Source organism: Dipodomys ordii, unplaced genomic scaffold (genome assembly GCF_000151885.1).
Source record: "Dipodomys ordii isolate 6190 unplaced genomic scaffold, Dord_2.0 Scaffold57, whole genome shotgun sequence".
Taxonomy (NCBI): Eukaryota; Metazoa; Chordata; class Mammalia; order Rodentia; family Heteromyidae; genus Dipodomys; species Dipodomys ordii.
In genome coordinates, this window is record NW_012267273.1 from 7,352,291 (window position 1) to 7,378,623 (window position 26,333).

Consider the following 26,333-nt stretch of genomic DNA (forward strand, 5'->3'; position numbering starts at 1 on the left):
GTTTTCAACTATAAGAGATGACAATGGAATTCATTTAACATTTCCTTGTCTACAAAGAGTTCCTCTTAAGTGGCCAGGAAATTTCTTCCAAGGAACAAAGGATGAAAACTGAAACAATTAACCAAGCAAACCAAAACTACCATCATAAATCCAGAAGTAGGTTTCTTAGGAAAGGCCACTGAAATCTCCAAGATAGGGAATCAAATGTAGTCTTCCCAGCCTTGCATGCTGGCTCATATCTGTAATCCAAGAATTTAGGAAGTTATGGCAAGAGGATTGTGAGCTTGAGGACAGCCTTAGCTCTACAACAAGAACTTGTATCAAAAACAAAGGAAAAATAAAATCAAAAGTTAGCATTTCAAATGCTAGCTCATCAGCGGAAATATGGAGAGCTAGTTACAACATGTGTAAAAAGGTGGTTATTCCTACCTTTTAGTGACTTAAGATCATGTCTTATTAACATGGCAGTTCTAGTAAGTTTCATAAATTCCTTGCTATTTCTGCCTGTCTTCTTCTTCAAAACAATGAGAGTTTCACTGTCCAATATGATATTCACATCTATAGCTACTCATGTCTATTTAGATACTTTAAATTACTTAAAATCAAAATTCAAAACAAGTGCACTAGGTGTACTATTTGTATTGTAACTGCTCACCTTTCACGTGTAGGTAGTGAGTACTTGAATCACAGTCAAGACAGAAAATTTCTATCATTATCTGTTTGGATAGCCCTGGAAAACCTTGCAGACTGTGAATTCAATGATGTACCAGTAGGTGGCGCTTTGTGAACAAATCACACAGGCAACCAACTGGACAGAAATCCATCTTGGTTGTTCCCTGCTAAACTTGCCAGAAAGTTCCAGACCCAAATACCAATGTCATAAATGAAATTCAGCCAGTTTTTTTTAAGGAAAATTTCAAAGATACAAAATGAAAAATTAGGGCTAGATTCCATTTTAATGAAAGAATCTTAATGACAAATATGTATCAAGATTTACTTTCTTAAAAAATCTATAATTTATATTTTCCTATGCAAGTTTGTAAAGATATAGATGGAGAAAATATTTGTTGCATTGGTATACATTTTAAGGAACTCAAGATTATTTATATCTTAATGTGGGTATTTAATGCTGTTACTTTTTCTTTCATTACCAAAAAATGTGAATTTAGGAGCTTGGGTGAGGAGTAGCAATTAGTCAAAATAGTTAAGACAAAATCTGTGTTAGCTAACAAGAATGGAACTTTAAGAAATATTACTCTATCTCCCTTGGAAAATCTTCAAATAATTATAGCTAGCATTGATAATTGAGAAACATTTTTCAACGATCATTTTTCTTGTCTCCAGTTTATAAAAAATTTACAGAATTTCCAAATAAGAGAGACAAGCCAAAGCCTAGATTTGCTTTCTGATTTGGCTTAGATAAAGTGACAAATAATAATTAGCATTATTACTTCACGGTCTGTTAAGACTACTAGAATCTAACATATGAGTATGCATATCTTATTGACCCAGACTCAAATACACCAGTATCTTTCGACTGGCAAAACTTAATTGTGGTATATGAAAAGGGTTATTTTCACACCAATAATACTTGAGTATTAGAACCAAGATCATAGGAAACTAGAGCTCCATAACACTTCTTGAAGAAAGCTCTTTAAAATCTGACAGCCGGTTTATGTTGCTTAACAAATGCATTAGCTCCTTTGAGCTTACTTTATCAGGAAGCAAGCAGAGTGAATGTGCCTCAGGAATCCACCAACAGCTGACACTCACCACATCCAGTCCTTCCAACACTCACTCCCTGACTCCCTCATTGCTCCCTTCCAGCTTCTATTTATCATGGCTACAATTTTTTTTCCCATCCTTTTATTTCCAGTCTATCAGACTGAACCTCCTTTCTTTACCCAGAGCATCCCTGTGATACCCACATTATCCTCCGTTGTCACTGAGCCAGTGTCATAAAACCACATATCTAAATGATTCCTCGGTGTATTATATACAGGCTTGCAGAGGAGAGCAGGGAAGAGAAAACCACACTAGTGTGAGAATGGGATTCCCTGTTCCATTGGGCCCTGTGCTCAACAAGCCAAGGTTCTGTATTCCCATTCTTCCAGGGCTGGGTGCATGGGTGCTTCTTCTCCATTCAGGAATGCTTTCCTGATTGCCACCTGGCAAAGGATGCCATGTCCTCCAGAGAACACCTCAGAGACCATCTCCTCTGGGAAGTCCACTATTCATCACAGCCAGACAGAAAGTAAGGGCTCTATGACACCTATCACATTGTGCTACAAATATTTGTTTTAGTTCCTTTATCAGTTTATGGAAGTTTGTGTTGTTTGTGTGTGCACATGGACATATGTACCTGTGCACGGATGTGGTACTGAGTATGAGACTCAAGGCCACGAGCATGTCAGGCAAGGGCGTCAGAACTGAGTTGTGTGCTTAGCTCACATTATGGGCGTTGGGGGAAGTACAGGGTTGTTTCATTCTTATTTCCATCAATAGTAAAAAACACCGAATGACAACTTACTGGTAAGTAAATGAATGAATAAACAAATGGTCAAACAGATGGAAAATAATGTATCTTCTGTTATTTGTTTCACATCATGAAAAAGAACATACCTGCATGATTGAGGCAGTGTGTTGCTGCCTGATAAATGAAGTTCTTATCATCATCATCATCATCATCATCTATCAGGGCTGTTCTCAATAGCCCAGTGCTTTCACATCACACAGCTCATCATTATCCAACTTTCTACTATTAGCTCTGATGCAATTCTTCTTTTTGAACCATCTTAAAAAGCACTTCCTCATGACAGTACATTATTTATGTTATTTCCTGTTATAGATCTCTAACCTTTAGATATAATTTATTTTGTGCATCAAAAAATAATGTCTCAAGTAATAATTCATGAATGCAATCAATATTTGGACAAATTTTAATTAAATAATTTCTAGTATGCATTAATATCTTTAGAATTTTCTATGCCTAAGCAATCTGCTTCTGTTCCAGTCTTCCCACAGACCCATGCAACACTACTACATGCCAGAGATCATGTCACCACTGAAGTCACAAACCTCACCCAGCCAGGCCCTGCCTGGGAGAGCTCAGTGTAGCCACCTTACATCTTCCCTTTGTGATGGTTTAGGTAAGATGTTTATAGGTCTCTTTCCCTCTTTCCTTCTCTCTTCCCCTCTCTCTCCCCACTCCTTCTTTCTCTCCCTTGCTCACTCTATCCTTCTTCTTCTCTCCTTCTCTTTCTCAATCTTCCTCTCCACCTCTTCCCCATCTTCCTTCCCCTCTTCTCTCTCCCTCCCTCAATCTTCATCTCTCTTCCCTCTCTTGCTCAATGTTCTCCTCTCCTCTCCCTGTCTCTGTTTGTCTCTCCCTGCCTCTGTCTGTCTCTTGTGTCCTTCTCCTCCTCTCTTGCTTAAAACTCTCCTTAGCAACTACTCTCCTGTGATCTAAGTCAAAGGATTTGCCAAATGTAGCAATATACCTGGTCCATGCTATGAAGCATGACAGGAGCAGTGATTTCTCCAAATAAACCATCACAACCAAGGTTGGCATTTCTTTTTCTTTATAAGAGAGAGGGACCTGAGGCTACTTTGTACTTTTCTTGTTTGCTTGTTTGTTTTTTAACCAGTCCCAGCAAATCTTCATTTCTCTTTTCTTCACTTTCCTCTACCAATCTGCACTCCATACCAGTTGTAGGCACACATGGGCATTTCCATATAAGATGCAGAATGATGAAAAGACCTTGTTCAGATGTGGGTTCTGCCATCTACTGGCTTTGTAACTTGGTTACGTTACTCACTCCCTAGTCAGTCACTATCTACTAAGCAGTAATTCCACTCCCTTAAGATAAAATACAGATGCCAACAATGCCATATTACACATTTTTTTAAATAGTCTGTTTGGTTTTAGTCTCCATTCCTGGCATGGGGTTCCAATAATCATTTGGAATCTCCCAAGTAATAAGAATATCTTGTTTTGCAAGCTAATGAAGTGGCTGGGGCCTCCAAGGAAGCAACAGGGATTTGGGCTGGCCACCAGAAAGACTAAGTTGACAGGACTTGAACCTTCCGTCTTACCTCATGACTTCCAGGGAGGAGAAACAGGCTGGACAAAGAGATTACTGCCAAAGGTCAATGATGTAATCCATCATGCCTCTGTGATGGAGTCTCACCGAATCCCTAAACTATGGAGCTTAGACAGTTTCCTTATTGAACACTATGGGGTGCCTAGAGATGGAATGAAACTCCTGCTGCCCATCCCCTCCACACCTTGCCCTAGGCATCGCTTCCATTTGGCTGTCCGTAGTTGTGCTTATTTTTTAAAAAAGAAAACTCTTCTTCCTCACTTCATATACCACACAACCCAATCTTCTAACTCCAAGTGTGTGGAAGTATTTCCCAGACAGAGCAATTCTCTACCGGGCAGAAGATGGCTATTCTCATTCAACTCAGTCGTACAAGATTGGCTCCGCTTCAGATGCCAAATCATTGTTACCTGTTGTTGCAACTGACCAGCTACAAATGAACCCAGAGTGGTTTCATTGTCCAACATGGCTCAGAATCTCAGGGAAACAAATTAACCACAGGTGAGAAACTGGGATACCGGATTCCACAGGGACAGAAGCTCTGCTCAGGACCATTCCTAACCATACCTATGTACTTCTTCACCTGGATTCTCAAGTATAACCTTTATTAGTAAAATGGTAACTGGAGAAAGGATGAGCAAATGCAAAATTCAACTATGTAACTTGAGGGTAGGAATGGGAAACAGAAATGGCTGTAAACAATGGAAGGAATGACAATCAAGATTCATTGTACTCTTAACCTGACTTATGGAACTGTAATCTCTTTGTGCAACTACTTAACAACAATAATAGAAATGGAAGGGTGGCATTGTCCAAAAAGAAAGTACTCTTTACATAACTTATGTGATTGTAGCACCTTTATAATAACAATAAAACATAAATATGCAAAACAGATCAGTATAAAGTGTTTATCCTTAACAATAAAAACTTCTTGGATTATGTGAGCTGTTCTAGAAAAGTATCAACCCCTTAGGAGGTAGTCATGGGAACCTGAGATATATAACTTATGACACAGAAGGAAGAAGTTCTGGGATTTGTGATTGGTGTCTCCAATGGGTGCATTCTTTGGAACTGAGCCCTTGACTTGTGGGGTCTGATGTTAACCCAAAGTGTTAACTAACTCAATCAGAACCACATTCTGTGAATGTTCAGAGTCAGAGATTTGATTGTTGGTGTGGATAAACAACACACTTCTGTGATCAACAGTTCTGAGTGAAGACCATAGTAATAATAGCACAACTTGTGAGGATAAGAAACTATAAGCCATGCCATGAATCCAATATCTTTCAAAGGTTACCTACAAGCTACATATGCAAAATTCAGCGGGCTGACAGGCTTGCTGACTTCTCTACTCTGCCTCTTCCTAACAGTCTTACAAAGAAAGATTGAGTGTCTTTCCCCGCCTGGTCCAACCCAGCATTTAACCTCTAGCAACTAGATATTCTTTTTGCAAGCTACTTTAAAGCCACCAGTTAGGCTTACTACGCATATTCCCGTGACCCATTTTTGTTGAGAATTAAGATGCTTGTAGGATATAACCTTCTTAGACCAATTTTCCTTATGTCCTTGAAATATTCACGGAGGCATCCACATTGTTTGCTTTTGGCAACCTAAATAAGTCTAACATTTAACTTTTTTTTACAAGTTCTATTTAAATATATAGTCGTATTTCTTTTAAGTTTTAAGTTTTAGAGAGAGATAATTTGTTCCATGCATGATGAAAACGCTCTCACATCTTTATACAATATAGTTTCTTTGGATAATAGGCAAAAAGAAAGTGAAATGTGATAGTTACTCATATTTTAATGTATGGGACTGCTGTGTGCTATAAACTGGCCCCTAAGCATCAGGATAGAACTCAACATTTGGCAGATAAATCAAGTGAGCATGAAACTTTACTTACAAGAAAATTTACTTATTGATTAAAATTCTGTATTTGTTCCTTTAGTTAGACCTCAATTCAGTTCAGAAAAGATTTAATGCAACTTATTTTGTACTATCGTACTATAAAATTCCTATGCTTTTTGCTTTCAAAATTCATTTTTGTACTGTCAAATGATGTAACTTGACATTTAACATCATATTGCTTCATGACATTTTTTAATTTATAAGAAAGTCCCTGTGAAAGATACATATTAAGGGGGGGCTGGTAAAGGGGCTCAGTGGTAGACCGCTTACCTTACATGCATGAGGCCCTGAGTTCGATTCCTCAGCACCACATAAGCAAAAAGAAAAAAGCCGGAAGTGGTGCTGTGGTTCAAGTGGTAGAGCACTAGCCTTGAGCTGAAGAGCTGAGGGACAGCACCCAGGCCCAGAGTTCAAGCCCCACAACCGGACCCCCCACACACACACAAAAAGATACATATTAAGTAACAGAGATTTCTAAAAAAAAGTAGAACAGCTTCTGATACCATATAGATATGAATTAAACTTCCTAAACAAGCTGTCCAGATATGAGTAATATTATGTGATGACTAAGGTTATAATCTTGGTACTAAGGGACATCAGGTAAGTTTTATGCATTTAGTGAATCTCAAACTCAAAAAAACAGTGATCAGAGGAAACAAATAACAAGGCTCCTGAAAAAATTTCTAGATGACTAGTAATTCTAGGATAATAAAATTTCTAATAGCCAGACTTCTCAAGAGCAAAGTTTTCTACTAGTAGGTTTCATTAATTAAAGTAAATTCTGAAAAAATAAATAGTTCTGTTCACAAATGAGAGATTCAAGAATGTATTACAACTTTCTTGGTGGGAGCTAGGGGCCATGATTACACAAAGATGGAAGAAAATTGGGTATAGTGTGGGGGGGTTGACATATGAAAATAGCAATGTAGCAATGGTGGTGCATTCATATGATCCCAGAACTTGAGAGTTCAAAGAAGATCAAAGATTCAAGATCAATCTGAATTACATAGTGAGGAAAAGAAGAGAGAGGAAACAAGAAGAGGAAGAGATAAAAGGAGGAAGGGAGGAAAAGGGATCAGGATGGTAGTATGAAGGAAAGAAAGCAAAGGAGGAAGAAGGGCATTCTTTTCTTATTTCTTCATTTATACTATTTTTGTGTTCTTACTCTAAATATAAAAATGACTAAATATTCAAAGAACTTTTAGAAAATGGAAGAAACCTATTACCATACAACATTTAAGCCCAAGAAAAATTAGCAGGAACATTACCAATTTTAATTATACACACTTTAAAAATAAGCCAACTATGGCTCACATCTGTTATCCTAACTATTCAGGAGTCTGAGATCTGATATTGAGGTTCAAAGCTAGACTAGGCAGGACAGTCCACCAGACCCTATCTTCAATAAAATGCAAACAAGCTGCAAGTGAAGCTGTGGCTCAAGAGGTAAAGCACTAGCCTTGAACAAAAAAAATGCTAAGGGACAGTGCTCAGGCCCTGAATTCAAGCCTGTGTTAAAATGCAATCTATCATTCCTCATCCATCTAACCGTCACAATAACATTTTTATATACATGGGTCTATTGTTTAGCAGAGCAGTGGTGCATGGCTTCTATTTGAGAGTTTGTATAGATAAATACTGAGCCCCATGGTAAATCCTGCTTGAGGGAAATATTTGCCCCAGCAATTCTCTTTATTGAGTTATACTATTATCTTCATAATGACTATACTGTATTCTCAATTGCTCCTCAGGGCAGCTTATTCAAATAGTTTCTAGTGTCACTTTATATCTCAAGGTAATGGGCCTGGTAAATTACAAAGGACAAATCAATGGTTCTCTGTATCATGGCCTCCCATATTTTTATTTCTTTTCCTTTAAAAAATATATATCTCAGGCATTAACTTACATTTTCAATAAAGCATTTAGGGCTGTATGCTTGGTATTCTTTCTGAGCCCTTAAATATTTAAGGGATGTCCTTTTGAAAGATGGTAAGGTATTGGACCCCAATCTTTTCTTTCAAAATTACATGTATCTCTCTCATTATTGTCAGTTTAGGACTCTGAAATGCAAACAACATAAATCAGTGGTGATTAATGTCAGCAGAAAAGGGATTCATTGGAGTCATATTTTTAGAAACAAAAATGAAAGGAGACTTGATACTCAAAAAACAAGAGCAGCTGGGAAGCTAACACTGCTAAAGTCTGTTGGAATGGTGGGAAAAGAACAAGGGTACATTAGTTTTACTGCTAGGCTCTATAAAGTCCATGATCCTGCCAAAATCAAGTCAGAGTCCCATGGAAACTTATTAGTAGATCTTGTAGGTCATATGACCTGATAAATGATAAGGAAAGGAGAATTTGATCTCACTCTATTCCTCCCTCCCCCTCCCTCAAGATAAAGAATAATTCTTCCCACAATGAAAAAAAAAGTCTTTAGATCCTAAGGGACAAAATATGAGAGATATATGCTGCAATTAATCTCTAGTATATTTGTTAAGTCTTACATCAGAATGATTTCATCTCTCTGTTCACAAAGCAATGATTTAAGTTTGTATGTTTCTGGAGGGTTTTCTTCATTTAAGTGCTGTGAAATTTCAGCCAGGAAGTTCTCCTTTCTTTGATTTTTTTTTTATTTGTCGGTCATGGGTCTTGAACTCTGGGCTTGGTCACTATCCCTCAGCTCTTCAGCTTAAGGCCAGTGCTGTACCGCTTGAGCTAGAGCGCCACTTCCAGTTTTCTAATGGTTTATTGGAGATAAGAGTCTCATGGACTTTCCTGCCTGGGCTGGCTTTGAACTGTGATCCTTAGATCTCAGCCACCTGAGTAGCTAGGCGTGAGCCACTGGCCCCTGGCCTGAATTTTCTTATCTTACTTAATAAGATGCATTGTTCATCTACCAAGAACAATTTTCTTCATTTATACTTTTGACTACTGCATTACTTTGGGTTGACTTTGTTGGCGCCTATAAATCTTAGATTGTAGTTTAGTTTTCCATTTCTAATATCTGTTTTCTAAAAAGCCTTATTTTTATTCAGTCATCAATTCTTTACCTTAGCATTAGGAAAGGTTTCTCAAATTTATGCATAATATACTTGATTTTAGTTTTATGTAGTATTAATGCCTCTAATTCTGATTTGTACTATAATACATGAATTTTATCTTTTTATTAAGATGTAATATTACATGTCTTTATGGGTACATTATGGTAATTCAATAATATATACTAAACATAATGATTCCATCACGAGAGTGAATGTTTCTAGTTGAACATTAATCATTTTATACTTTTCTGGTCACTTTGATATGTATGAATGTTATAACCAATAGTTACCTTCCTGTTCTTTAGTACAAAAAGACATTACTGAAGAAACTCCAATCTGTTATCGTAGACCTTAATGAATTTTCCATCTCCCACTGCCTTTCCCAGTTTCTGGGGAATACTATTCCATTCAATTCTTCTATAAGATTGACTTTTAGCTCTACAAATGAGTGACAATAAGAACAATTAACCCTTCTGTGTCTGTCTCCTTTCTCTTATGTCACTTTTCTCATTTGTTTTAGTGTAGATGATGTTCCATTATTTCTATGTACTAAATTTCTCTACCCATTCACCCACTGATGAGCAGCTGGGTTGTTTCCATATTTAACTGCTATGAATAGTGGCACAATAACTGGGAATGCATATTTCTGTTTGATGGTGTCATTTCCTTGGGGAATAAACTCCTTAGTGGAATTGCTGGATCAAAGAATAACAATATTTTTAAATTTGTTGGGGGAAATCTCCTTAATGCTTTTTATAATGGCTACAATGATTTACATTCCCCTCACAGTAGTAAGGATTTCTTATTTTTTTGTTTGTTTGCATTTTTTATGATAGCCATTCTAAGAGGAGTGAGATGGGATCTCATTCTGGTTCTGACTCACATTTTATTTATTTTTTATTTTTTTTGGGGGGTACGGTTTTGGGGCCTGCTTGGACGCTGTCCCTCAGCTCTTCAGCTCAAGGCTAGCACTCTACCACTGGAGCCACAGCACCACTTCCGGTGGTTTTTTTTTTTTTTGCTTATGTGGTGCTGAGGAATTGAACCCAAGGCCTCATGCATGCAAGGCAAGCACTCTACCACTGAGCCACCTCCCAGCCCCGTGACTCACATTTTCTAATGAGTAGTGAGCCCAAGCTTTTTTTTTGATATACTCATTGATCACTTGTATGTCTTTAAAGAAGTCTCTACTCTGTATCTCATTTTAAAATTAGATTATTTGTTTTGTGAATTTACAAGGAGTGTGGGGCTTGGTGGTTTGTTACTGTTGTTGGATGAATAGTTGACATTTGTTTTACTGTTCTGTAGGTGATCTCCTAATTCTGTTGACAATTTTCCTTTGCTGTGTAGATGCTTCAGTTTCCTACAATACTATTTTTCTGGTTTTACTTTTGTTGCCAGTGCCTTTAGGGGTCATATTTTAAAAAGGAATCCATAGTGGTTGAACAAGTTTACACTCCCACCAACAATGAAGTAAGGTTCCCTTCTGTCCACATCCCCTCTAGCATCTGTTGTTATTACAGTTCTTGATTATAGCCATTCTAACTGGGGTGAGGTGGAATCTCAATGTTGTTTTGATATGCATTTCTTTTATGCTTAGAGAGGTTGAGCATTTCTTCATGTATCTATTGGCCATCCTTCTTTCCTCTTCAGAGAAGTTTCTCTTTAAGTCTTTAGCCTACTTATTTATTGGGCAGTTGTTTCTTGTTCAATCACTTTGGAAAGCAGTATGGAGGTTCCTCAAAAGACTCCACATAGAGCTCCCCTAAGACCCAGTAATCCCACTTTTGGGCATTTACCCAAATGGTCACAAACAAGACCATACTAAAGCTACCAGTATAACTATGTTTATTGCGGCATTATTTACTATAGCTAGGATATGGAACCAACCCAGATGCCCCTCAGTAGATGAATGGATCAAGAAAATGTGCTATATATACACAATGGAATTCTATGCCTCCATCAGAAAGAATGACATTGCCCCATCATATGTTAGGAAATGGAAAAATTTGGAAAAAATTCTATTAAGTGAAGTAAGCCAGGCCCAAAGAAACATAGGTCTCATGGTTTCCCTTATTTTCAATAACTAGTATATGTCTGAGACAAGCAGAAAATATCAGATAAGTTGATGTTAGGGGAATGAACCCCAAGATACGTATTTAAATGTTTTTTTTCTTTCATGAAATTGTTTCTAACATATTTATAAGATGATTTCTATGTTGCTTTGTATGTCCCTCTCCCATGATATAACCTCTGCTTTCACTGTATTTGATGTTGGTATAATTTGTGGAGGAGAAGGGCAAAAACAAATCATTTAACTAGGGATACAGGTGGACCCATTGCAACAATGAGATGTACAAGTCCTTATGTTGAAAAACAAACTTTACAACTTTGGTGTGGGGGGGAGGATCGGGTTGGGGGACGTGGGGGGAGTATGGGAAGGGGAAACAAAGAGGAGGCAACAATGTTTGATAAGAAATGTACTCATTATCTTGCCCATGTAATTGTATTGTGGTATTCTCACAATAATAAAAAAAAGGAATCCATACACAATGTCTCAAAATGTTCCCCTCTTTTAAAGAGATTACATAGTTTCCCATTTCACAGGTATTTTGTTTGTGTGTGTGTAAGGTGAAAAGACATTTTCTAGTTACATTAACTGTGCATGAATGACCCTAGTGCCAAGGCAAGTTAGTGAAGTCTTTATTCTATTATTTGGAGCTCTTGTTAGGTATTTGAAAACAGTGTCTGGGTTTCTATCCTATCCATTGAGCTATGTGTCAATTTTTTTGGTAGTACTATGCTGGTTTAGTAACTATAGATTTATAGTATGTTTTAAAATCAGGTATTTTAATGATGTCTCCATTATTATTTTGGTTTGGTTTGGTTTTCTGGAACAGAATTCTATGTCTGTAAAAGAAGTCATTGATTTCAGTAGGAATTACATTGATTATAGATTACTGTGGGTAATAGGATCATTTTAACAATTTTAAGCCTATCAATCAATAAGCAACACATATGTTTTTATTGTTTGGTATCTTTACCCTTTTTCATCATTGATCTATAATTTTCACTTTTGTCATTAAATTTATTCTATTTAGCAGCTATTGTGCTTCAGAGTGTTTTCCAATAAGCAAAATTTTCTTCTCCAACAAGATTCTAGTGTAGAAAATGTTACTTTTTGTGTTAATTTTATCCTATAACTTTATTAAATTTGATTATAAGTTCTAATAGCTTTTCTGATTGAGTCTTTGCCTAATATAAAATCCTATCATCTGTAAACTATAGTAATTTAGCCTCTAATATCTTATGAGTTGAGCCTGCGTGGTACTGGGGCTTGTGGCACTGGTATCTGTGGTTGTGAAGCTTCAGGTCATGGATAGGAGGCCTGTAGGTCATGTAGGACAAGCTCTTATGAAGAACAAGGCTTATGGAACTGGTAGCCAAAATCTGAAGCTGAAAGACTTAGATGGAGACTTCCCCTGCTCCTTAGAGACAAGCTTGGGTAATGCCTTCTACACCACCAGCTTCAGTCCTAACATTATGGGCTGGGAAGGAAATTGCTAGTTCCTACTGGGTGAGCACCAATGAGGTCTGATTCTTGAGGGCATTACTGCACTGTAGCTACAACCCTAAAACTGCAGGAAGCAGCTAGACTCTTTCCTAGCTCCTGAAGGACAGGTTCAAGGGAAGCCAGGACTTTGCACCTGCAGCTATAGTCCTAAGACTGTGAACTAGGAAGGACACTTTCCCCAGTTCCTACCAGATGCGCACAGTGGTAGAGGCAGGGTGGAGAATAGGATCCCTGATAGCTCTGTTCTATGTCTCAATGTCTAGGCCTTGAGTCATAGCTATAGTCTCAAACAAACAAGTTCTTTGAACATTTCTTCACCCATAAAAGCTTGAGAATTCTTATCCATTAGTACACTAAGGAGAATACTGATGGACCAAAAAATTAGCTTGAGGAAACAAAAAAATATCACTGATTTTGCTTTATAATACTATTCTAAGAGACTTCATCTAGAAAACCAAGTTTCTGCTTGAATTGACTCAAACCATCTAGGCATGTACCAGTGGAAAATGGAGTGAATTAATTATAAATGCAATGTTTCCCTAGAGTTTCACCCAATTAACTAACAAAAGACCATATTCAAACTGCAGAATACAGTTTGGCTACCAAGGAGGAAACTAGTCAGATGTCAATCATTTTGTTCATTCTCATTCACTTTTCTGTCATTAATAACATTCTAAGAATAATTGAAATGCAATGGTATCTTTTTCTTTTTTTTTCAACCATGCTCAAGTTGACTTTATCCCAGAGCTATAAGGATGATTCAACATAAACAATTAAATATAATAATGCACATCACAGAATAAGAAGCAACAAGTTCATGTTTAACTCAATAGATACATAAAAAGTTTCTGACAAAATTCAATATCCATTCATGATGAAAGCCCCTCAAAATTGCTATCCTGGGATCTTCTTAAATAACCTTACTAAAATGTATCCAAGAGTATTATTTTTAGTATGTTATAAAGTTGTTTCTAATACCATAATCAAATAGCCAGACCAAGTCTGATGAAATCAGTCTCCCACATGGATGATTTACAATTAAAGATTTTGTGAAAGGAGTAACCAAATAATTCAGCTTAACAATGAAGGACTGCTGACAGTAATTTGCTCACTACATTAAGGCTTTCAGCTTTTCCGCAAACATGTACAAGTCAAATCATTCTACTGAAAGAAAAACTACCTTCATTTGATAGTTCTGAATAGTGTATATGCTTTGTAGCCATACAAGCAAGACACTATCTGAACTTTTAGTCAACATGGGCACAATTCAAGATTAACTATTGCTTTACTTAAAATAAAATGTGAGTATTCATGTATATAAAAATATTCATGTATATAAAAATTAGGGGGCTGGGAAGGTGGCCCAGTGGTAGAGAGTGTTTGCCTTGTGAGGCCCTGGGTTCAATTCCTCAGCACCACATAAGCAGAAAAAGCCAGAAGTGGCACTGTGGCTCAAGTGATAGAATGCTCGCTTTGAGCTGAATAGCTGACAGTACCCAGGCCCAGAGTTCAAGCCCCATGACCAACCAAAAAAAAAAAGGTTAACAATGATTTAACTTTCAAAATGAGAAGCAATTTAAATGTCATTTAAAATATATTGGTGAGAACATTTATTTAACTTAAAAGGCAAAAATGTAAATCATATATGTAATGAGATAATACTTAAATTGGAAAGTAATTTTTAAAGCTACTATAAAACAAAACTTTTATAAAAGTCCACATGACCAATTATAAAATTGAAATCTATTAACATATTCAGAGATGATTTTCATATTGCCTTACAATAGACATCTTCAACTGACAGATTAGGCATGATAGTGGTAAAATTACTTTATTTGTCGTGATATTTAATTTCCAGCCTAGCTGGCTCTTAGACAGCTAAGGAACCCCATGCATTGTATCACTAGAAACAAGTTGGGCAGCTCTCAGGGCAGGATAAAGATCAAAGAGGATAGAGGATGCTGTACTTTGGAAGTTACCAAACGTATTGTACCTTGTATTGTGAGAAAAACAGAAGCTGCTGCCGATCCACCTTCATTTGAAACTGTACAATGGTACTGTCCCGCATCGCTGATTTTCACACTCCTTAGCTCCAGGGAGAGGTTAGCCAACATCCTGATCCTTGCAGGCTCCACCAGTCTCACATCCCTGCTGTTCCTCTGCCAGGTTAGATTGTAATCCACAGCACTGGTGACAAGACATGTCAAAACTGCGGTCTCCCCAGGAGTGATGGTAACATTTTCAAGCACTTGGATGATGGGAGGAGGCTCTGAATAAAATCAAAAGACTAAAATCAAAACACTTAGAGATCTTTTATAGGCACTCCTTAAGAATTGTGTATTAACTTTTTTTGGGGGGGGTGCTAGTCCTGGGGCTTGAACTCAAGGCTGGGGTGCTGTTCCTGAGTTTTTTTTTCTCTTTGCTCAAAATTGGTTCTCTACCACCCATGTCCAACTTTTTGGGTAGTTAGTTGCAGATAAGTCTTGAGGACTTTCTTGCCTGGACTGACTATGAATCATGATCCTTAGCTCTCTGTCTCCTGAGAAGCTAGGATTAAGGGAAAGTGAGCCACCAATACAGGGCTCTGAATATTTAGGAGTAAGATGTAGTATTACCACTGAACTTATTAAATGAGGCAAATTTTTAAACGTCAGTTTTAACGTTGGGTATCATTTTTTTAACCTTAAAATACATACTCAGTGTTTTCAAGAATGTAACACACACAGGATGGCAGACAGTATCAACTCTAAGAGGGGCTGCAATCTCACAAGAAGACACTGTACAACAGTAGAGTGATCAATGTCCTCTTATCAGGAATGAGAAGCAATTTGATCTAAGAAAGAATAGGGACAGTAGCTGGGCACCGGTGGCTCATGTCCTTAATCCTAGCTACATAGGAAGCTGAGGTCTGAGGATCACGGTTCAAAGCCAGCCCAGGCAGGAAAGTCTGTGAGACTCTTATCTCAATAAACCACTAGAAAACTGGAAGTGGTGCTATGGTTCAAGTGGTAGAGTGCATGCTTTGAGCTGAAGAGCGCAGGGACAGCGTCCAAGCCCAGCGTTCAAGCCCCAGGACTGACAAAAATAATTAATAATAATAGGGACAGACCTATAACAAAACTGCCCACTTAGAACCATGAGCACAAAAGATTGTTCAAAACCTAATTGCTAATTATTTAACCCTTAGAGAGTCACAGATTGCTTGAGTTAATAGTAAGCATGAATCAAATTCCTTCTTGATATCTCACTCTTTAAATGCTTTAAAATATTCTCTTTTAGCCATCTTTCACAATATAGTAGCAATGGAAACTAAGCTTACTATGGCTTGTTGGAAACCCATATGCCTGCTGTAGTTAAAATATGAAAGCATGAAGACATTCGAGATCAAATTCATCCCTGAGCTGTTTTTTTTTTTTTTTTTTGCCAGTGCTGGGGCTTGAACTCAGGGCCTGGGCCCTGTCCCTGAGCTTATTTTGCTCAAGGCTAGCACTCTACCACTTGAGCCACAGCTCCATTTCCAGCTTTTTCTGTTTATGAAGTACCAAGGAATTGAACCCAGGGCTTCATGCATGCTAGGCTGGTGCTCTACCACTTAGCCACATTCCCAGCCCATCCCTGAGACTTTTGAGAAGTATACATTAGTGAGGATAAGAATGGCCATAATCAAGGAAAAAAATACAAATAATACTTTAATTACGCATAGCATGCATGGATATGTCTCATGCAACATTTACAATACATTCAGACCACCTAATGATGGAATGGACGCCTAGTTATTCTTTCTCAATTCAGAGCTGTCCCACCCCCCCTGAGCTGTCTGAAGGGTCAAAGGAGGCCCTTGTGACAACAACATCACAGGTGATGTCTTCCTTTCCCCTCCCCCTTACAGGTGCTTTGCCCTAGAGAACTCCCCAATTACATGCTTGCACAAAAGCTATGCCTCACAGTCTAGTCCCTCTTCAACTATAAATTAAACAAAATGAAAAAATGTTAACAGAGCAGTTTGACAAGTAAGATCTGAAATGATATGTAACCCTGCTGCTGCACAAATGTCTGCAGACAGTAAAAATTATGCATGCCAGCACATTCATACATGTGTGAATAAATCTGAGAGAGATGGGGGAAGATGGGGAAGAATTATGGAAGCTGGAGAAGGAGACCAGGATTACAGTTTACCAGAACTAATCTGTAATAACAATGTACAGTGACTACTAAGCCTAGCATATGGGGACCAGAGAAGGCCCTCAGTCCCAAGGTAGGAAGGAGTTCAACCCACATGACTTAACCTGGGTCCTGAGATGGAGGTGGCAGGTCAGGAGTTTACTAACTACTCTCTATCTGGTCATGAATGGGTCACTTGCTCTCTGTAGCCTTTTCTCACTTTTACCTAAAAAAACAATGAGGTATTACATTATTTCTGTTTTATTCTTTTCTGAAAGCATATCCTATAACTAAAATGGAGAGTTTCCTGTCATGCACATACCTTTGATAAGTTTTCTTTATTCAGATTTTAATTTAAACCAAGAATTTTAGTACTAGGGGAGGGGTGTTGAATGAGGGGTTGTGTGTCAAGAAAAACCGCATAGGAAATGAATATAACTTTGTAATAGTATTGAATCAAACTATCCTTTTAAAAGAATGATTCTTACAAACTGCTAAAACGTCATTCAATATTTTCTATACACTTATACTCAGTAAAAGAAAAAGAAAATGCTTGCTACACTCATTTTTCATTTAAAACAACCATGCCTACCATTTCAAGTGATTCAAACTCCTAAAACACGTTTTTCAACAAAGCGTTGAAAAACTATTGAGCAATAAATTGGTAGAACTTAAGCTTCTCTGTAAACTGCTCTCAGATGCTTTCTTACTTTATATAACACATGAATGTCCACAGTGACACAAGAATCACCATCCCATAATGTCTCATTCCCCCATACTCCTTAGGAAAATCCAAAATCTGATTTTTCTGGGGGTTGGCACCTGATTCCTAGATGCTGATAGGCAACTTCAGAAGGGTGGCTGAACTGGGACCTCAGCCTAGGCTAAGAGAAATTCAGACGTAGGTGGATGTTAAAATCAGGTGTGTTCAACATGGAGTTGTTTCTTAAAGAAATGTCAAATCCATGGGGGCCCTAGTTTGTTAGTTTTTCCATCATAGGAACTGTTACTACCATTGGCACTTCTGGCACTTCCTTTCCTAATCCACAGGGTGGGAAATAATTCCTGATAATTGGTGTGGGCACAGTAATTACCTAGCTGACACCAGTGAATGTTAGAAGGGCAGGAATAAAGTACATATGTAGAAGTCACCATACGAAAGAGCTAAGCTCCGAACAGCGTAGTCAGAAGTTTTTCCTGACACTTCCAAGGCATTTATGTAAGCCTTCTGGATCAACCTGCCCACGCCTCTTTCTCTCTTGTCTTTCTCTTAATTAATATTGCTGGGAAAAATACTCAAGTGCTCAAGTGTTTTGTTTTCCCAGAAGCTAAGGAATGTTGACATAATTCCAGTGCTTTTCAAACTTCTGGGGATGAAGAAATGAATCGTTTGTATGTCAACTTGCTAAATTCTTTTAGAGGACAAACTTTATTTTTCTAAGAATAAGAGAATGCAAATAGTTTTACTGGGAGGGTGAATATGGTCAAAATACTTTATGTGCACATGTGCATATGAGACAATAACCCTCATTGAGACTCATTTGGGAAGGGGGAGGAAATGCGAGGGACAGTGATGAAGGGGTGAGTATGATCAAGGTATGTTGTATGTATATATGGACATGTCAAGATGGAATCCTCTTGTACAAACAAAAATATGGGGCTGGGCACAGTGGCTCACGCCTGTAATCCTAGCTACTCAGGAGGCTGAGATCTGAGGATCATGGTTCAAAGCCAGCCTGGGCAGGAAAGTATTATCTCTAATTAATTACCAGGAAAATGGAAGTGGCACAGTGGCTCAAAGTGATAGAGTGCTAGCCTTGAGTAAAACAATCTTAGAGACAGCACCCAGGCCCTGAGTTCAAGCCTCATGACTGATACCCCCTACCAGATCCTCCCCCCCAAAAAAAAAGGAAAGAAAAAGAGTTTTACTGCAAAGAGTACATGCTGGCAGACAGGTTCTTAAACAATTCTCTAGTTGGAAAACTTTTTTCATGTCTTAAAATTACCTCAGGAAAATGTACACCAATACCACAAACAAACAAACTTACAGACATTTTTATAAGCCTAACAGCAGTGACACTTACATCAGAAGAGTTTACCATTAAATATCTGGCATCAACACAGCAGGTAGAAAGTACTATAGTCAAAATAGAAGTTTTTAATGAAATTAAAGATATATGATGAGTTAAAAGGCTTAATCCTGATCATTGATTATTACAAGGTAGTTTTTTTTGTCCTAAGAATTCTGGGAGGTTAAATGGAAAAGAATTTCACTTCAATGTATTTACCTTACAAAATATTATAATCCTGCCTCCCACGGAGTCACATGAAATCTACTATCTGGATATAAAATAATGAGTACTACTGCTCATGTTCTCAATACTAGCACTAAGTCATTCTGTAGTGCTGGTACTAAGTCGTAATGTAGTAGTGGTACTGCAGCACCACGTCAGTCTCTCTTCCTAGAAAATGATCACCCACTTCCATTACGAACTTCAATACAAAAGTCAGAGTTGTTTTATAAGAGTTCTCAGTTCATCATGAACATGGGAGAAAGCGGAAGTTTGACCATACCATTTTCAGAACAGATCCTTTCCTTAGACTATTTTCTGAATAGGAAATGCCAAATGGTTATTTCAAAATACATTTATTAAACCTCTGCAATAATGGTAGTAATGATAATCTAATAGCAATAGCTGTCTCATATCAAGTGTATCTATGGGCCAGGGTATCTTCTAGGTTACACACACACACACACACATGTATATGTGTATATATAATACATACATATATACCTACATACATACATTGAGACTGCTGTTAATATCCTTATCTTATAGTTATGGAACAAAGGTATTGAGTCTTTAAATAATAATGAAAGGAAGATCACACAACTTGAATATAGTGAAGCCAAGATTTGAGTTCACAATTCAGTGGGGAAGACAGACAATTACAGAACAATCATAAAGGCAATTGTATCAAAGCAAACGGAGTACCAGCATCTCACTTCCATAGGTAAATTAATACTCATATGACTGTAAAGAAGTTAGTGACAATTACCTGATACATCAAAAAATGTTTGTGCCTTCCCGGTCCCTGCGCTGCTGACAGCAACGCATTCATAGGAGCCTTCGTCAGACAGAGTCACCTTTTCAATATCCCAGTTCACACTGGCAGATTCTCTGGGGGGAATAAAATGATAATAAATAAATAAATAGTTGATGTAACAGTGAGATCAAGTTGAAAGCTTATCCAATTATTTCTTCTTGATGGATTCATTTAAAAGAACAATGCTTGATAAGAAATGTACTCATGACCTTGCCCATGTAATTGTGACCCCTCTGTATGGTAGTTTCATAATAAAAAAAAGAAAAATGTAGAAAACAATTAGATAAAGCAACAGATATATTTTTAAAAGTTACATTTTACAACTTTTACTTTACTTTTTTTTTTTTTTTGTCGGTCGTGGGATTCTAACTCTGGGCTCGGGCTCTGTCCTTGCACTCCTCAGCTCAAGGTAAGCGCTCCACCGCTTGAGCCACAGCTCCACTTTTGTTTTTCTAGTGGTTTATTGCAGACAAAGAGTCTCATGGACTTTCCTGTCCTGGCTGGCTTTGAACTGAGATGCTCTGAACTCAGCCTCCTGAGTAGCTAGGTTTACAGGCATGAACCACTGGCACCCAGCTACAACTCTTTTGCATTTTAACCAGACCAGTAGGATTTTCTACTCTGAGAAAAGATCCAACAAAAACAAGAAAAGATGAAGACTAGATTTCTACAGGAAATCACTGTTGGCCTATGTCAAAATAGAAACTCACAGAGCTGAAAAAGAAACAATTGTTAAATATCATTCTATCATTTCTAGTTTTTGACCAGGATAATAGACTAATCAATCAGATCACATAATTTACAAATGTGAAGATACTAAATCAACTCTTTGATTTAAGACGATTACATCCATTAAAGTTACTTATATATAAGCTCTATTTTGAGCTTATATGGAAACCATTGGGTAAATTTACATGAATGATGAAGAAAGAAAAAATGATTCATTTTATAGTCAGCCTCAGTCTGTCATCTAAGTTATCAACCATTTGCTCTATTTTATATTCATCCATTTAAGAGGCATTTATTCCTTGTCCTTTGACAATATTCAAGTTATTATCTTTTTGTGGCACTGGGGTTTGAACTCACGACCTAAAGGCTTGCTCAACTGGTGCTTTACCATGTAAGCTCTACACCCAGATTTTCAAAGTTTTTATTTTGTTGAAATATCATAGTAGTAGATATGTAATGTTTGTTTGGAGAGGAAGAGAAGGATGGGTAGGGGAGGGATTTGTAAGGATGTTGAAAAGGGTGACATCAAAAATTTAGGCTCATGGAAATTTTAGAACATAAAATAAAATTTCTTTTTGTCAATGCTAGGGTTGGAACGCAGGGCCTCTTACTCTGGATTGGCTTGTTTGCTTTGGCTGGTGTTTTACCATTTATGCTATGCCGACAGCCCAGGTTTTGCTGGTTATTTTAGAGGAGTCTCCTAAAATTGTATACTCAGGTTGTTTTTGAACTGCAATCTTCCAAATCTCAGCCTCATGCGTTGATAGGATTCAAGGCATGAGCCACCAGTGCCCAGAGTCAGAAAGTGGACATTCTTCTAGATCCCAAACCCTCATTTAAAAAATAGAAATGTTGAATAACAAGTCATTTGTGGAAAGCTACATAACCAGTTTGCTAACTGCTTAAAGAATAGACTTTTCCATTCAACTTGATGCCTTCTCATTTTTTGAAATACTACATAAAAATAATCTCTCTCATACAGCCTTCTTGGTTGACATAAGAAGCATGTGACCACAATAAGTGAAGTGTTTAAGAGATGGACTTTGGAACAGGCAAGAAAACATGACCACTAGAAATGCTAATGCAAACTCAGTGTTCTTTTACATCCCCTAAGACCAAAGGAACTGACAGAGCAGAGATTAAGTCACATGCTTTATATTATCAGGAAATCTAAGGCAGAGACATGTGAGTGAATTGGGATTAGAGCATCAGTCTATCATCACTCATGCCTAACTTTGTCACCAAACTCTCCTATCCAAAGGCTTAGTACATGTCAGCAAGCCATGTCATGGCTCTGGACCACAAAGCTGGAAAAATGAGCAAAAAAAGAATTCTTGTGGCTTACCTCCCAGGAATTGTGTGGAATTAATGAATTAATGTTTATAAAAGAATCTCAAATGACTCTGAAAAATCTTACTATTTAAACAGGAAGCAGAATTACTTTATTTCATCAGCCAGTTATTCAGCTCCATCATTTGATATCCTGGTCTGTAAGTTATGTGGCTCATTATAAAATATGCAGCTGAGTAAATCATCAAGATAGATGATGTACGGAGTTGGAGATAAGACAGTTCAGACTTGAAAGAATGGAAAAATGTTCTAGTTATGAGGAACGTCCAGGCCTTAAGTTTTTGCGTAAAATGACCCCCATAAAAGGATTATATAAACTCACTCTAAAATATTTAATATCTTATGTTAACACTGAATCAACAATGTAAAAGGTTGGTAAAATAATTCCTAGAGACTTACTGAGAATGTACTCTTTCACAGGAGGTTCAAAAGCAATACTTTCAAGAAATCATTTTCCTCCACTTTCCAATGTCTACTTAATCTTTATATTACTTCTGTTTGTCTTTAAATGCTATTCAACTTCATGTGGAAATGTTGGCAACCCCTCCCCCAATTCCATTCACCTCTAGCACACAAGAAACTCAATTGCCCTTTGCCTCTCCCCTAACCCTACTCACTGGGGTGGCTGCAGATACACTGGCTTCGTCCAATCTTCCTTTCTCACATGCCCAGTCCATTTGCCCTTCCCAAATTTGTACTTGCCCTTCCTAGTATGTGAACTCTCTTCTCTGAATATCTGATTGTTTATCTTACTCCCTATCTTTAGATCTAAGCTCAAGTGTCCCTCACTCAGATTCACTGGACACTTAAATCAGAATCAGACACATTTTGACTCCAAAGCCCATGAAGCTGAAGTTTTGGTCCCTTTCCAAAGTCTCCTCCCAAACACTGGATTGAGAATTGTTTTGACTTCAAATGGGACCTTTGATTATATAAAATCCAGACTCTATAAAACCCCAGTAAAGACCGGGAGCTAGTGGTTCATGTCTATATTCTTAGCTATTCAGGAGGCTGAGATCTGAAAATAATGGTTCAAAGCTAGCCCAGGTAGGAAGGTCTCTAAGGCTCTTACCTCCAATTAACCAGCAAAAAGCTAGAAGTGGAGCTATAGATCAACTGATACAGTTCTAACTTTAAGTAAAAAGGCAAAGGTACAGTACCAAGACCCTAAATTCAAGCCCAGTTCTGGCAATAAATAAGTACCTAAATAAATACACAAAAGCACCCAAGTAAACCCTTGAATTACCTTTAGCATTTATTACATCATTGTATTGTGTTTAGTATCTGTTTTCCCTACTCCTCCGTTACAATGAATCCTATCAGGACACAAACCTGTATTTGTTTGGTTGAGTGTTATATTCCAAGACCAAGAATCAAGTAAATGCCAATTTCCAGGAAAACATTGCATTGAAATAAGCTTCTATTTCTTTATATATGTTTAGTAGTATAAATAATTTGAAAAATAGGAACATTTACACACTTGAAATACTGGTCTACTCCAAGTGTAATGCCATTCCTGACAAAGCTCAAGGTAAAGGGTAGAAGGCTTTCAACAGAGCAGAGAATTCTTCCTGGCTGCAGGTAATATCCTGGAGTTTTCATGGGCATTGTTACTGTGGGAGCAGCTGGAAAACAAATAGTATAGACAATAAAGTCACAGTGGTATTGAATATTTCCTGTGAATCCATTCACAAAGCTTCTTACTTAAATTTAGTAATCCTCTACACCCCAATTAATCCAAAACACCGAAAATCACACAATGTGTTCAACGCTGATTTAAATTCTATGTATCTTCATCAGCCCCTTATTATGATATTCACAGAATCTAAGACTTGACTTTTAAAACAACTATGTTTTTTAAAACTACTAATATAGAAAAAATCCAATAAGTTACAATACATTGTTAAGTATAGAATACATTTTTATTTCAAATATGTGAAAGTATGAAAAGAACCCACCCACACACCTGGGAATCAAATATATAGAATAAGGTTTCCCATAATAAATAGGAAATACATCTTCAGGAACCTAACAGATGTTTTAACATTCAATTTAAATTGCATTTGAGGAAACCTTAAAGTTAGTTCTGTTCTCATCATACTAGTTATGGCATCAGTAATGAATGTCACAGCTGTTAATCATAAGGTTGAGATTATACACTAAATATAAATAATAACTTGTCTCCCCATGCAGTCAGACAAGTTTACAAATAAGGCTACTATGTTGTTGTAGGCCCATGGTTGAAGCTGATGTTCTAAGGTTTGTTCTGTTTAGTTAGCTTTAGAAGTGGTTCAAATAGAGGTAAACTGAGGTGTTACTTCCAAATAATGCCTCACCTGTAATCTCATTTGTGACCTATCTAAGGGAAAATATACAAGTAAGAACTTAGTAACTATCTAATCAAATAAAGACAGAATGGTTACCAGTTGTGCACAATCCACTGCTGTTCAATGAGAAGGTATTTAATAATTATATATAAATATCTAGTTATTTAAATTGCCTAATCAAGGCTTTTTTAGGGAGAGGGTAACAGAAATTTCCAGTTCATGTCTTTACACTGATTCACCACAATTCTCCAACCTACAACTAATAGGCTTTACATAACAGTTGCTCCTTGACTATTAAGAAAATCCAAATTACCTAAATGTAATACAAGATATCACATTTTATTTCACAGTCTTTTCTATCCTATAATCAATCATATAATTCCCCTAAGCTTTCAATATGAGGGGTTAGCTAGAATGGTGTCTCACCTGGGACAATATTAGAAAAGGAAACACTTGACACTCTCTGGAAGAGATAATCATCCTTGTCATAGCCTGTTATTTTGAGAAAGAAAGCTTCATTGGGTGGTATAAAGTCAGAAATATTCCATATGCCATAAGGTTTTCGATCTGGATAATATTTAACAGGAATAGTCTTAAGAGAAACCCCTGAGATACTCAGCAACTCAAGACGATCTACTCTAGCTGGACTGGAAATCCCAGAGGTATTCAGCAGCACATAGGTAGGTATTCCTACAAGAGAAAGAGTTCGTTATCCCTTACAAGTAACACACAGTTGTGGTTATCTACTAAATATTTACATTATAATGATATACAAGTATCATAAAGATGAGCACTATAGAATGCCCCACCAGATGTGGGCCAGTTATAAAATTTTTCTATATAAAATCTTTCTATATATAATCAGCTTATTCAGGACCACAGAAATGTAGGAAAGTCTATGTATTTCTTATCAAGCATTGTAGCCTCCTCCTTTGTTTCCCCTTCCCATCCCTTCCCATCCTCCCCCCAATCCGCTCTGCCCCCCCCACCAAAGTTGGAAAGTTCCTTTCTTGTTGAACAGTATTACCCCTCTGTTTTCCTGAACTTGCTCCCCAACACAACTTTCCCCCCAAGTTGTAAAGTTCATTTCCTACATATTGTCTTGTGAATATCGCTGTTGCACTGGTTCACACTTTGTCCTTTGTCTCACCATTTTGTTGTTCCCCTTGCCTGGATGTTCATGTTTTCTGGCCCTAATTCAGGAGACTGGAGTAAGCCCAGGAACCTCACCTTTTAACAAGCTCTCTGAATAATTGTGAAGGCACTTGTTTGGGGATTACACTTTGAGAAACAAGAATTAGAGCAGAGCATCAATCATGCTTAGAGTACTAATGCTGTTCCTCAATTTTTGTTATTGGATATCATTAAATTATAAACTCACAGACTGAAAAGTATTTTTCGCTTATACCAATTTAAGGAGTATGCACATACAAACCTTGAACAGGTCTGCTGGCTGTTTTCTTGAAGTCTAAGGTGGGTTTTCCAGAAAAACCAGCACGGAAATCAATAGTACTGAGGCCAGTGATGCGAACAGAGTGCCTTCCACTGCTGGAGGTCTGGAAATAGTCAATGAAATGACAACTTCCTGTTAGCAGTTGGTCCCAGATACTAAGCACAAGAAACACTAACAATATGGAAGGCTGCAAAGTGTTTCAGTAAAATTGATATTCAGTAAATGAGTCTCTGACCTGGGTGATCCAAATTTACAATTCTATACTTGAAAGTGTAAAATTACAGTTCTAAAATGCAATTCAGTAATATATGTCATGGCCCATGGTATAAGATCTAAGTATTTATTCAATGGGTGAACTTGATGTAAGTCTGGAGAAGCTCCATGGACCTCTGCTTTGTTCTCTGAATTTGTCCTGCAAACACCATTCAGGTTCAATTCTGGATAAATGTTTCTTTTCTCCTTACCTCTGGAACAACATAAACAAGGTAAGTATAAGAACTGACCATTCTAAATTTCAGGCACCAAACATCCTCAGCTTAACAATACTCCAACAAAGGGTTCTTGATGCTGAGGTACAAA

The 26,333-nt window shown here is 37.4% G+C and overlaps 1 protein-coding gene across 1 annotated transcript in view; it reads right to left on the reverse strand.

The window, feature by feature from the left end:
• Hmcn1 (hemicentin 1) overlaps positions 1 to 26,333 on the reverse strand; it is a 450,607-nt gene that overhangs the window by 248,076 nt on the left and 176,198 nt on the right. Inside the window, exons 7-11 of the mRNA XM_013021737.1 lie at positions 25,737 to 25,857; positions 24,728 to 24,991; positions 23,455 to 23,599; positions 19,848 to 19,969; positions 14,620 to 14,895 (exon numbers count right to left, since the gene is read on the reverse strand). Of these exons, the coding sequence (XP_012877191.1) occupies positions 14,620 to 14,895; positions 19,848 to 19,969; positions 23,455 to 23,599; positions 24,728 to 24,991; positions 25,737 to 25,857 (928 nt within the window). The remainder of the gene's footprint in view (positions 1 to 14,619; positions 14,896 to 19,847; positions 19,970 to 23,454; positions 23,600 to 24,727; positions 24,992 to 25,736; positions 25,858 to 26,333) is intronic.